At 28.6% G+C, this 14,532-nt stretch overlaps 2 protein-coding genes across 5 annotated transcripts in view; one reads left to right on the top strand and one right to left on the bottom strand.

Moving 5' to 3' along the window:
- The window catches only part of Ssadh (succinic semialdehyde dehydrogenase), a 47,866-nt gene extending 34,024 nt beyond the window's left edge, over positions 1 to 13,842 (bottom strand). Inside the window, exon 1 of one of the 3 annotated variants that reach the window (XM_075363579.1) lies at positions 13,587 to 13,842. In XM_075363579.1, coding sequence (XP_075219694.1) covers positions 13,587 to 13,631 — 45 coding nt within the window. In that variant the 5' untranslated portion in view covers positions 13,632 to 13,842. Of the gene's footprint in view, positions 1 to 7,770; positions 7,862 to 9,227; positions 9,369 to 13,586 lie in introns of those variants that run through there. The other 2 variants (XM_075363580.1, XM_075363581.1) reach the window with 2 other exon arrangements.
- Positions 13,843 to 14,188: 346 nt separating this feature from the next.
- LOC142323638 (uncharacterized) overlaps positions 14,189 to 14,532 on the top strand; it is an 89,248-nt gene continuing 88,904 nt past the window's right edge. For both annotated transcript variants that reach the window (XR_012756143.1, XM_075363577.1), the window contains exon 1: positions 14,189 to 14,422. Coding sequence is in view for 1 of the 2 variants with exons in the window: in XM_075363577.1 (XP_075219692.1) it covers positions 14,323 to 14,422 (100 nt within the window). In the remaining variant the exon portion in view is untranslated. The remainder of the gene's footprint in view (positions 14,423 to 14,532) is intronic.

Below are 14,532 nucleotides of genomic sequence, written 5' to 3'. Positions count from 1 at the left end.
TCAATGTACCACGAAAGATTAATTTATGTACAGGAAACATGGAAACTTTTCTAATAGTAATCTACTTAAGTAATAATTTAAACTGGTTGCAATTCTTGACTTAGAACTGATTTTAAATTTCATTTTTTAGTATTTTAGTTTTTAACCTACATTTGAAAATGTTTGTATACCAATGAAAGTGGTTAGGTAAGGTGAAAAAGGTAATAATTTAATTATTTCATAATACGTATCATGAAAGTAAAATATATAAAGCACTCTATTGTAAATACAGGAACATGAGTGTGTGCATATGCACCATTTACAATATATTCATTATACAAATTATATTTTTATATACATTCCAGACCAGTTTTACTGATGAAAAAATAAGTAAATAAAATAATAATGTATATTATACTAGTTACAACAAGAAAAGTTCAAATGTAAACTTGGAAATTTTTTAGTTTAATTTTCAGTTTAAACTAACACATACAGTTAATGATAATAAAATCTGTTGACCAGGATGATAAAATGTGATTTTACATACAAAAAGAAAAAATTTAAAGCATATCTAACACAATACACTAAGAAAAGTCGACAGTGTACACAATTTATAAGACGCCATCAACACAAACCCCCATAAATGTGGTATTTGTTGGATAAGGAATTACCCCTCGGGTGAGCATCACACAGATTTAAGACAAAAAAGTGTTGAAAGTACAAAAAGTACTTTCTAATTAAAATTTTTTTCACCCGGTCATTGATGCATCCAGTTGCCACTGACTCACCACTTACATATTTCAATCATTGTACATATGTATACTTAAATTATAGTACAGATGTATTTTTCCTGTTGCAAAATTTTGACATGAGTCTGCTTGTTAACTCTATAAATATGCTTCCAGAATATAATAAACATATCAGTAAATAAATACTGTAACCCTTTAAGATTTTTTAATTTTGTAAAACAATAATATAGCATTTTCTAACACATTATCCTTAAATAAATCATAAATAATATATATGATGGAAATAAAAACATCTTTTTTTTGTTTCACGATTTATAATTTAAAGCTTAATTTTCCTTGTACTTTTATTAATTAAAATCATGTATATTAAATTAACACACATTATGTTTATTTTATTCTTATTTTCAGTATAATTTTTCTCTGATGCAATTGCTTTTTTTTTCGTTTTTAAACCTTAGTCAGAGAACAAATCCATCTTTCTTAAAATATTTCTTTGTATAAGTGAATTTTTTTTTTAACAAGGTTGACTTAATTTTCTAGTTATAAGATGTTATAGAAATTAAGAAATGTAGGATGAAGAAAACAAAAATTTATATATATTTAACTATTTAAATGGAAAGCTCCCCTCCACCACCCAAATAACTCTTTTAATAAATGATGCTGGTTGAAACAATTTATAGCTTCTATTTTACTGTGCATTTCTGACAATAAAAAGCTGCACTTAATGTTATAAATAAGCTGATGCAATGAAGATAAAAAATTTCTGTTTTGGATCAGTTGCAAAAACTAATATCTTAAAGCAGTATATAATATTGCTATACTTTTACTGCTTATTACTACTAGTGCTTACTGTTTTGTTATACATTTTACGCTATATACTCTAATAAAATAATATATTTTAGTTTATAATATGATATAATTTTATTTCAAAATATTTAAAATTATATGAATAAATAATTTTATTTTAATTATTGATATTTTGTATAAATGTAATTAATTAAGAGCGTTACTAATCTACTCATTCAATTTCTATAAGCCAAGTGTTGTCCAAAAACTATACTGATCACTATTACTTATTAGTAAACTCAAGATTACAAAATAGGATATCTTGCTGGGACAGCACCTATAAAATACACATAAATCCATTGAAACAGATCAAAAGAGATTAATAAGAATTATAGATGAAAAATAAACAAACAACATCCTAAGTGAAACTAAATAAACTATTTATACAAATAAAAGCTTTTGGAAATGTTTTAAAATTGATGCAAAGATAACAAAATAAATTATGTACATAACACTATAACCTACAAAACAAGTGGTGCAAAAAATGAGTTCGTTCATTTAACAGTAATTAATAAGGGAACTTTTGTTTATATTAGCCCAAAAGTCTAACATGTGTTAGGCAAGGGTTTTCAAAGATCAGCCAATGCACACATTTTTAGTAAACAAATTAAAGATGGGTATTCAATATCCCAAAAACAGAAGACCTATCTAAAAAAAAAGTTGAATAAATGAAAACCTGATAATGTAAATCGGCTACTACATTCTAACATGGTTTTGTACACAGTAACATGCAAATTAATGCGTACACAGGAAATTTTTTGTTTATTTCTATGTTGTGGCTACATTGCTACACCACACCCATTCATTAAGTTGTCTTTGTAATGTGAGGTACTTGTTCTTTGGTTATTTAGCAATCTTCATGTTATAAATAGTGATTTTTGAAAGTTTATTTCATTTTTTAAGAATCATTTTTTTTTTTTTTGTTCTGCGTGTCTTGAATTTATAATAACAGACATAACTCAAAGAATGCAGTCGAAAATTGTTTCTTTCTGAGCAACCAGTATGATACAACAACAAATAGCTTCTGTGTGGTGTTGGACTAGGGACAATAAATGCTATTTTAAAGCATTTTACATGGTTCCTTTTCACCTCAAAGGAAAGGCAAATGTGGCGTAAAAGAAAAACTAATCAAACACATGATTAGTTACTAGTGAAAAAAAGTAAACTTGATCCAAATTATCTGCTGTGGACTTAAATCAAGAATTAACAGCCAGTGGAACAGATTTACACATGGCAACTGCTAGACAGCAACTTCTTGCAGCTGGACAGAAAGCTCGCCGGCCAGCTAAAAAGCAGCTTTTAACACTAGCAATGTGTAAAAAAAAGAAGGATTTTGTGGGCCAAAGCACATGCTAACTGAACCAAAGAAGACTGAAGAAATATTACGTTTCCCAACAAGTAGCATTTTTATGTTTAGGGACAAAGGGTTCTGTATGTCAGGAAAGTACCAGATGAAAATACATCACCGGATCATACCCAACAATCAGTTAAACAACCCCAGAAATCAAGATTCTGAAGGAAAGGGTAGTGACACAACTTCAAAACAAATTCCCACAAGGCAACGCAACAGTGTTCCAACAAGATTTGGCACCATGACATACTCAAAAAATGGAAAAACTTTTCAAAGAACAAAAAATGTAAGTGCTCCTGTAGTCAGGCAACTCCCCCCCCCCCAGAGTTAAACCTAATTGAAAATCTTTAGGCAACAGTCAAAAAACAACTCTCAAACATGAATTGTGCCACAAAAATTGACCTCATTACAGTAATATTGGTGTAGTTTTTTGATGAAGATGTCAAAAAAATGTATAGTAAGTACACTTGTTGAATTGATGCCAAATCGTGAACGGGAAGTGATTAAGAATAAAGGAGAACATATTAATTACTAGGTATTCACAAATTCTACAGGTATGATTCTTTTTCTAAATAAAGTTACTTTTTGTCAAATAATATCTGTGTTCGGATTAATTTGCACGCTGTAGTATAGTTTACCCTACCTAAACAAACTACTGTAAATTTATTTTTACTGCTGTCATATAGATTAAGTTTTCTCTCTTTAATGCACTTTTATCAATGAAGTGTGCAATAACCATTACATAACAAGATTTTATTATCAAAAATCTGATTAATTACAACGTGCATGAATAAGTTATCTAATACTATTTAATAACTAATCAACATATTTGTTTGTTAATTAAAATTTATTAATTGTTGACTTTTAATGTTGAATTTCTATTCTTTTAATGGAGCATAATAATAATAATAATAATAATAAAAAAATGCATATAGATATGCATAAAGCATCTTAATCAAGGTAATGAAGATGCATTGACTAGATCACATTAGTTATTTGTTTAACAATGGTATTAAAAAAAAAAAAGTATGTTAATTATCCAAAAATGTCAATTAACAGTAATATCCTCGAAACTTCTATTGATATGGTAATTTAATTAGTGGATATTACAAAATTATCATATGTGGAAGTATTATGCAATTTTATATATGTATGAATCAAATGATGGGATTAATAAATAATTATTTATTAAAATATTTTACTAACAAATTACTAGTTATATATTTTTTATAGCTTCTCTCAAAAATGTTAGTTTATGTTAAAATTATATTAATAAAAGTTATATGTTGTAGAAATTGTAATGAAAGAATTATCTTTTTCTACAGACAAGTTTAGCCGAAGATAAATGTAATATAAACTTGCAGAAATACGTTAATTTTGGGAAAATTATCAGTTTCATAACTTTGTTAGCCATGCATAAAAAAATAATATTCAATATTATACATCAAATTAATTTTTATCTAATTTTATACTAAGTCTTTTATCACATAATTACGATTACTACACCTTATCTATGTTCATTAATAGCTGAATTAAGTATTTTATCATCATTATTAAAAACTAATTTAATTAATAAATAACACATTGTTTTTGTAATATGATTTTTAAAAACTGGGAGATTGTCTACAGAATCACAAAATCAAAACAATCTAAAATTTCTAGGTATTTTTACAATACATTTCTAAACGTGTATCCTTGGCTTTAACATTAGCTATATTAAAAAAATAGCTATATTTTTAACAAATATTGAATCAGCATCCTTGCTGTCACTGTCCATGGTCAATTTACAACCATAATCTTTTAAATCTCCACACACACACACACACACACAATGTTTGCACAGGGTAGTCCATAATGTCATGAGTATATAATTAACATATATGGGAGTGAATCAAATATAAATGGTCATTTTTTTTTAATAAATTTATTGATTAATAATATACAAAAAATTCATACCTTCATCACTTCTCTATATACTAACCTGCATGATCTACACACTTTTGCCAATGATTTGGAAGCTTGAATATTCCTTGTTCATAAAAAGTTTGAGGACGAGTCATCAACCAATTGCGCGCACGCACACACACACACACACACACACACACACACACACACACACACACACACACTCCTTGACGTCTTCATTGTTCTCAAATTGTTCCCCTCCAAGGGATTCTTTCAAGAGCACAAACAAAAAGTAGTCACAGGGGAACAAATCTGGACTGAAGGGAAAGTGGTCGAGGGTTTCCCAGTGCATTTTTTCCAATTTATCCTTTGTCAAAGTTGCAGTGTGTGACCTGGCCTTGTCATGGAGAAGGATGACATCTCTGGTGGGCATACCCTGTCTTTTATTTTGGTAGGCGGCTTTTGTTGACTATTGCAGCTAGCAATAGTAAGCCATAATCACCATTTGTTGATTCTGGAGAAAATCAATGAGTAAAACTCCTCTCAAGTCAAAATAAATTGTTGCAAGAAATTTTCCAGCTGATAGATGGGTTTTGGCCTTCACTTGACAACCCTCATTCTTCCTTCGCCACTCCTTATTTGCCATTTTTGACTCTGGAGTGTAATGATGGACCCATGTCTTATCATATCAGTGAAGATGGATTGAGTACTCCCATAGCTGATACCCACTTCTGATGCAATTTCTTCAACAGTGAACCAGCGATCACCTTCAATAAGCTCTTGAACAGCACGGAATTTGTCAACTGTGAGACTTGACACCTTGGGCATCAATCATGACTTTCGTTTTCTACACTTTCTTACCCGCCCTTAAATTGTCTGGCCAATGTATACACTGTTTTGGGATAGTGTAATGTCCCCAAACTGTACCTTTAAACAAGTTAAAATTTCCACAGGTTTAATGACTTCATTAGTTAAAAACTTTATGATTATACATTATGCAACAGACATCGGAATCTCTTGTTCACTCATGGCTATACTGACAACAGAACAGAGCAAAGGAGTTAACCAAGTGGATTCCCCCTCTCTAACACAACGAACATTAACCCCCCACTCTGCCATCCAGCTCGGAACTGCTTGCTGCACAGAATAGCAGAATTACTGTTTAAATTTGATTCATCCTTGTACATCAATTCAGTTTCTATAAGCATATCAAATTTGTCTATATTATCAGATACTAGAATATTATCATTCTTCATACCATCAAAAAAATATTATATTGTAGTATATATATCTTGAACATTCCAGTATGGATGAATGCCACATGGAATTCATGCATACTGGAATGTTCAACATATATATACTATGAATTTCATGTGGCATTCATCTATACTGTTCAAAATCTGATTTATAAGAGATGCATTTAGAATTACTAATTTCTGCACCATTAGTAGTAATTAATAACAATTAACATAATTAATGATTTTATTAAATATAAACAACTTTCCATATGTTAATTACTAAAAATTTTAATAAAATCAGTAAAAAAAAAATCATTTACAAAATAAAAAAATGTATGGTCACTGTACAATTAATTTTAGGTAGTTAATAAACATTTTTTAAATACAGCTGATGATCCACTGACAATAAGTAAGAGAGTCTTTTCTACTAGGCAAACACTAAGTATAAAATTCATTTTTTTCAAACTAAACAGATAAATTAATTTGTTCCTTAACACCATCTACCATTGTTTATTTAGCTTTAAGATATATAAAGGAGTTTCAGAACTGCTTTCTTTGAGAGCAATAACAGTTTACAACACAGACTTATGCTCTACATTACATTTACATGAAGTTCACTTTGCAATATCCTATTTTGCAAAGTGAATAGTGTAACATCCTTAAATATTTACATACAAAATTAACATTATGTCGCATATAGTAAACTTATAATGGATGCAGATTAATTAAAAAACAAAGTTTAAAAAATTTAATTCACATCCCACTGTGGCTTCACAGCACTAAAAAAGGATTTTTTACTTGTAACTTAATCAGCAATAATGAATTTTCTGCTTAATATCCCTACTTGACATTAATAATGTGGTATTTATAAATTAGGACTATTTGAGTAATCTCATAACATTATTTGAGTGACACAACTAAGTATTTTAAAAAAATAACTAATCAGTAGCCATATGTCAATACTAATCTTTAATCCCAAAATACCATTATTCCATTTCTGATTAACCAGTTCATTTAATATCACATTTCATGAGCCAACTGATGAATTACCAATGGTTGCTTGTCAACAATTCTACTTCACCCATGGACAGTAAATTACCAAACATATTATACCCAGTATCACTTAGAGGAAATTAAAGGACACATTATGAATGTCAGTAAACACCTATCATTGACTGCCCCACAAGCAGTACTACCAATAATGTAATACTCACTTGAAAACTCTTTTAAATTAATTTTAAACTTTTAACATTTTTAGAAATTGTATAACGTTTTTGAATGTTACATTCAAGAAAAATGTTGAATTTATGACAATCAACCAACATGATTCAAGAGCATATCCTACAAAAAAATTTAATCAAAGTCCCAAGTTTCTAGTTCTATTCCATTTCCACCACCTATATAATTGCAGTGTATGGCGTTCCTCAATGACTTGACTGTTTTTAAGAGAAAAAATTTAAATCACTTACATCAGTTATTAAATTAATAGCAAATATAAATGGTTTTGGTAAAAATAGAATATAAATAAATATAAATAATTCATATAAATTATATATATATTGTACTTTTTATAATCAAAAACTAACTTGAACAACACAAGTATAGAATTACAAAATTATGTGTGTGTGTATAAATAATTAATTACAAAAGAAAAAGGTTTTTTCTTCAATAACACATGAAAATTAAATAAATAAATAAATACCTGTCTCTTGATTTTCAACTGGTTAAAGAAAAGGTAGAAAAAAGTAACCAGTACAAACTGTATAGTTAAAAACACTAATACATCTCTGTAAGCCCAATAAAAATAGATGCTACTAGTACAAAATTACCCCCACCATATAAATTTAAAAGCAAATATGTGTGGACAATGCCAAATGCATGATGGCTATATATATAACTACTTTCTTTGTACTGAAAAACATTAAAGAAAATAATTAAAAATGTCAACATATCAATCAGAAACATAAAAATCTAAAAACTTTAAATTCTTGGATTTTTCCAATAATAGATTAAAATATAGCTATGACTGGATAAAAAGAAACCGTTTTTTTTAAATTAACATATAACAATCTTTTTTTCTAAAAGCTATATTTTCCATTGACTTTTCACATCGGATTGTTCCAAATAAAACTGCAGTAATTTGGTTGATTAACTAGGAAAATGAAATAAATAAACTAAGCTAAGGTTTAATAACAATTTGAATAAAACACAGAAAATTACAAAAATGAATAAAAATTTTAAAATAATAAAAAACGAAAAATTTATAAAACAAGAGTTTGTTTACTGTTTTATTCCTTGAGCCTTTTGGCTGTGTGGTACTGTTCGAAGCATTGTCCAACACACAATCTAGGTTGTGCAGTGCACGTTTTAAACATATGCTTGGTATGTTTCCTTGCCCCAGTAGCACTTCTGTCATTGCATACAAAACAATCCTTCATTTTACCAGGTCCTAGTGACCAAAGGATGTGAAAAGCAACCAATGTAAAACAATATTTACATTGAAATAGCACACAGTGGCCGTGCAAGTGTTCACGGATTTTATACTCGCAGTGGCAATACAAGCTGGGAGGTATGCGACTGTGAAAAAAATCCAAGCCATATATATGGTAAGTACCTACTTAGATAATACTGCAAAAAAACTTTGAAACCAGTATTAAAAAACATGCTTGTAAATCTTCAGATAGAAGGAATGAATTATTTTCAACATATTTCAACACAAAGAGAACAAAAATGTGACATCGATAAATATGTGTTGAAGAAATCACCATTTCCATGTATGCATTCTGGAACTTACTTTAGATTTTACACACACACACACACACACACACATATATATATATATATATATATATATATATCAATGTGTTAATTACATTATTCTTCCATCAAATGTTATTTAAACCTATTTATTAAAATTTTCATAATATTTTATACTTCTACTAGGATTATCATAATTAGAGTGTTATTTTCTGCCCCTCCTAACACTTCGGTGTGGGAGGTGTTCAACTTCGTCATTCAGGAAGTACTCAGTACTAAAAGTAGTTTTGAGAATGGGGGTACTCTGAAACGCATCAACTATGAATGTTAAAAGTGACAATGCTAGGAAGGGTAGAAAATAACACACAAATCAACTATTTAATTAATCTACTTAAAACTTACCATATTTTTAAATAGATACTCGGCTAAAGGAGGTAGAATTAAATCAAGGGGATGTAGCACAACATCCCCATGGGAGCATAATCTCTATTAGACCCCACTCAGATTCTGTTTTCCCTTATTGCCGGCATGAAGCCATTTTTAAATATTAGGGTCACTACTAGTGACAGATGCCACAATGATAATGTTCAATTAAGTCCATAAAATTAAATTTTTGTTACTGGAAGCTAAAATTCAAGGATGCGGCAAGAACTGCAGATATCCTAAATACATGTAGTTATGTACAACACATATAATTCAAAATATAATATTTTTATTGTTTATATGAAACAAAAATCAGAACTTTTAGTTTCAACTGAAAGAAGCAATTACTAACAGAAATTAGAAAAACTGCTTATTTTATAAGAAAAAAAAAAAGAAGTTAAATATTCATATCACATAAAAGACCCAATTACAAAGTATACAAGATAAAAAACATCTGGTAACCATAATCAAGGCATAAAATTACATAAATAGTTCATTCATTTATAACCAGAACTCACTCACCCTTTATAAAACAAATTCATTAACATAAATACAGTAATGTTCAGTTAATATTACAAAACAGTCAATAAACAAAAATGGTCAGTTTATAGCTTACTTTGTGCTAATTTTCTTTATTTTTAACTCTATACTTTTGTCATCTAAAATGTCATAATGGCCAAACAAATACAGACAAATATTATATTATAATCCCATACCAATCATTAAAGTCAGAGGTGAGACAACCCCATAAAATTCAAAAGATTTTTTTAAGAAAGAAAAGAAAAAAAAAAGAAAAGATAAACATTTATTTTTTAAGGATTTATTAACTTATAAATGGCTTTCTTTTACTGTCATGGTTAAATATTTAATACCTCTCTTCTAAAACATTTTTAATTTCTAATTAAAAATTGAAATTGGTATTTTACAGACATCAATTTTACTACAAATTTTACAAACTATCTATTTCAGAAATTTATTTGTTAATTCTTGTTCACAATCTGCATGTACATAGTCTTGCAAAGTTTGACATCAAGCTTAAACCTTCTTTTCACTATTAATTGGCATGCACACACACACGCACTCACCCCCCAAACACACACACACACACACACACATATATATATATATATATGCATGCACATATATACACGCATATATATATATATATATATATATGCGTGCACATATATACACGCACACACACAAATGAATATGAACACGCAATACTCATTTATACTAATCTAACACTATTTTCTGTATTTTTAAACAGTCATTAAATATTAGATTAAAGCAATAAATTACTTACAAAGGTCTATTTAATTTATCCAACCTATTAACAGTTACAAATGGACTAATTCATTTAACAATACAGTGTTAATAAATATGGAAACCTTTAAATAACTTTTCAACAGTTAAACATAAAAAATGAAATCTAGCTCACACCATGAAACTATTAATTTTTTAATATGAAACTCAAATCCCCAGGGGCAACTCAACAATTAAACAGAAATGGTAGGAGTGTGACATATCACTATAAAGGGCATTGAAAATAAAACTTTAAACATAAATAACATTGGATTAAAACTCTAAAGAAATTGGTGGCCATTTAATGTGTTACACTGTTAGTTTTCAAATGTGATCTACAATACCTTTGGTCTACAAACTCTATAGCCCCCATGGGGGCAACTAAAAAATGTAAAATGAAAAGGAAAATATAAGATTACGACAAATCACTTTAAAGGACATTGAAAAACAAAAATTGTAACATAAAATCTTTCTGCTTTTACAACCCTGATCAAAATGGCAGCCATTAGTATTTTCACAGCAAGTTTTGAAATTGCCCTTCAGTACACCTCAAGTAATCATATCACACTGAAAAATAGATAGTTCTGATGTAAGAGTATTTGGACATTTTTTTTTTTCTTAGTTTTTCACTGTTGGACAAATATTTAAAATGTAATGTAGACTACTTTTGAAAATAGCCGTGAAAAACAGTAAACGACCATCATTTTGGGTACAGTGACCATAACTCACTGTTTTTTTTTTATCTAAATAGCCTTTTAAATTATGTGTCACAGTCCTATCCTTTGTATTTCAATTTTTTGAGTTTCCTCCCATGGAAACCCCCTTGGTGTGATGGTTGAGGCAGTATTTGTTAAATTTAACTTTTCAGTGTTAACAGTTGAAAAATTATGTAATGATTCTTACATTTTATTATTTATATGGCCTTCAGTGTATGTGTGTGCGAAATCTCAATACTGTGTTTGTGCCAAATTAAATATCTCACATTTGAGACTATTATCACAGAAATGGCAAGATTTTATTTAAATGGGAAAAATATAAATAATTAAAATAATACAAAATTGAAAAAAGTTAACACTAATATAAAACAGTATGGTCAACATAACCTTAACATTTGGTTACAATCTGAATAACAATTCATCAGCTGTAAGGTAAAAAATTGTCTTTTACATCACAGCACAAAATAGATTTTTCCCAATCATTCCAGTACATATTCATTTAAAACAATTTGTATGGACATTACTTAAAAAAGAATTATCTAGCACAAAATTTCTCATATTCTTAAAAAACTATCCACCTCTATATGCAGTATATAGATAGACTATAAACTCAAGTCTAAGAACTACTTTTCTTAATGGTAATAAACCTTACAGGATCTTCCGTAAGGATGAGTTGCTAAATCAAATCCACCCAAATAATGTATTAACAATATTTTATCTAACAATAATAATAATACAAATGCAAAATAGTTTATACTTCATTGTACAGGTATCAAATTTGACTGAATCCTTATCAAATAAAATGTAATAAACATGAGGTTGCAAAACATTAATTATATTGCCTGTCCTGCATCATAAATATTTAGGTTTCCAAAGAGTCCTCTTCTTCTAATACAACTCTCCATAAATAATATAGACCCCAGTAAATAATACTTAAAATTCCATACAGCACAAGCATTCTCCATGTAACACAGATGTGAAAGGAAAGAAACACAACTGCAAAGTTTTTAATTATTATTTAAACATCCTGAAATTTTGTGTCATTTTAATTATTTTGGAAGCAGTCTGACAATATTTTTTTAGGACCAATCAGAGCAACAATCCAATCAGCTTAAAATTATCTATATAATTATAAAAACTGGCTATTCAACATGCTATATCTCAATGAACAATAAAAGATGAAGATTTATATCACTTTATTTTTGCTTTGTAGCATGATGGTAGTTAAAATTATTTGTTTATATTTAATTAAAAATATAACTCGCTTTTTAAATATACATGGAAATCTGTTTCTAGTGGTTATTGTCCAGTCCCTTCATCAATGGCATTATAAGAGTTGCTATTTTGCTATTAATGGAGCAGTTTAAGCAGTAAGGAAATCTTATTTCCATATACTGATACTTGATCAGTGTAACATTTATTTAACAAACTGATTCCATTAAATTTACTGTTTTTTAATAGTAAATGAGATGGCACACACTAAAATATAGTTCAGAGGATACAAGTACTACATGCAACATCATAATTATTAACCTTAGCAAATCAACTCACAGAAAGTGGATAAAAATATAAAGATGGCACGCAAGACAATTTTACAAAATCAAAACTAAACATGCTTGAATGACGTGTATTAATTAATTTTAAAAAAAACAAACATTTGTTACACCTTTTTACCACATACTAAATGAATTTCCTGCACTTAATGACAAGCACTACCTGTAATATGACTGATGAAAGAACTGGAGAATACTACAAAAAGATCTTCTGAAAGAATATTTAAAGGCTGGCTCATATTTTACATTAGTACAAAATTTGATAAATATACTTTTTTTTACTTTTATACTGAGATAAAACATAACATAGGCAATACAATTTCCATACAAACTTCAGAAAAGTAATAGTTTTTTTGTAAATCTACATAGGTTTAATTATTATGAGAACTAGTAAGAATTTTCAAGTACAAATGGTATAGAAAGTTTGTGCAGCAACTATAAACTTTCACACAATACCAGCAGTTTAATTGATAACGGGACGAAATTTGTTCAATACTATAAGAAGAAGAAAAGATTAGTTTAAAAACAATAACAACCAAGGTTGAGAGAGATTAGTTCAGCTCACGGATATCAGAGATCATACTATCAAAATAATGAACACCTCAATTAAGCGATGCCACAAATGGAATGAAAACACTCCATTATAATCACATCTTATGCCTAACATCATTTTATATAAATAAATAAAAAAATTATATCAGTTATTCATTGCTCAGTTATTCACCTGCTTACTTCACTAAATACGATAATTTAAGTTGTAGTACCTTGTCACTCTGAACTAATGGCAAAACACGAATGTATAGAGACATTTTTTAACAGATCAAACTGTCAGTGTATCGGGTTAACGAAATGTAATTTAACTAATCTTATAGCGGCATGGACAATAAAACATACAAAACCAAATCCTCTAACTTCCAGCAACTTACAACAATTACATTTCATTCATAATATAAACGAAAAGTATATCTACTAGGTGTTAAAATAAATTACATTCGATAATAAATTTAACCTTTGAACAGCATCCAACACCTGATTTTGCCATTGCCAATACAGGGAAAATAATTCTCACCAAATGTTTAAATTATTTATTTAAAGAATGTTCGATAAAATTGTCCTTAAAAATAAAAAAATACCATTCTAAGAATGATACATTATACAAGTAACGAATTATTCAGTAAATGTACACTCGGAATTTTAAATGAAAGCAATTAAAATCACAATTGCAAATAATTGACTTATTTCATTATTATGACAACGTCTAATGCAAGAGTTTTTCCAGCAACTATAGATAAATAATAACAAAAATTAGAAGTCGAAGGAATTTACTCTTTGTGTATACTTTACGTTTATACATGATACGAAGCGCTAGTGGTTCATGACATAATTACATTCAGTATTTTTGAGTTAGGTTATAACGAGAATTTTGTTTGTTTATATTTCTGTTGTACTATAACACTTGGTTGAAGAAGTTTCATTTACTGTTATTTCATTAAAAAAAAGATGCTGCCTTCAAAGGGATATTTCAAATCATTTAACTGCCCATTTTATGATAATGGGTTGTGCGAAAGACCTCATTGCCATTATCGACATACTAAAAGAGGTTGGTTGAAGACTGTGTATTATTATGCGATTTAAATTCTAGGTCTAGGGTTGATTGCTATACAGCTGAATAACAGTTAAATACATAAATAGTAATTTACCAATGATACC

This window comes from Lycorma delicatula, chromosome 4, assembly GCF_047948215.1.
Source record: "Lycorma delicatula isolate Av1 chromosome 4, ASM4794821v1, whole genome shotgun sequence".
NCBI lineage: Eukaryota > Metazoa > Arthropoda > Insecta > Hemiptera > Fulgoridae > Lycorma > Lycorma delicatula.
The sequence above is the reverse complement of the archived record's forward strand: the minus strand, read 5'-3'. Positions and strand labels throughout refer to the sequence as shown.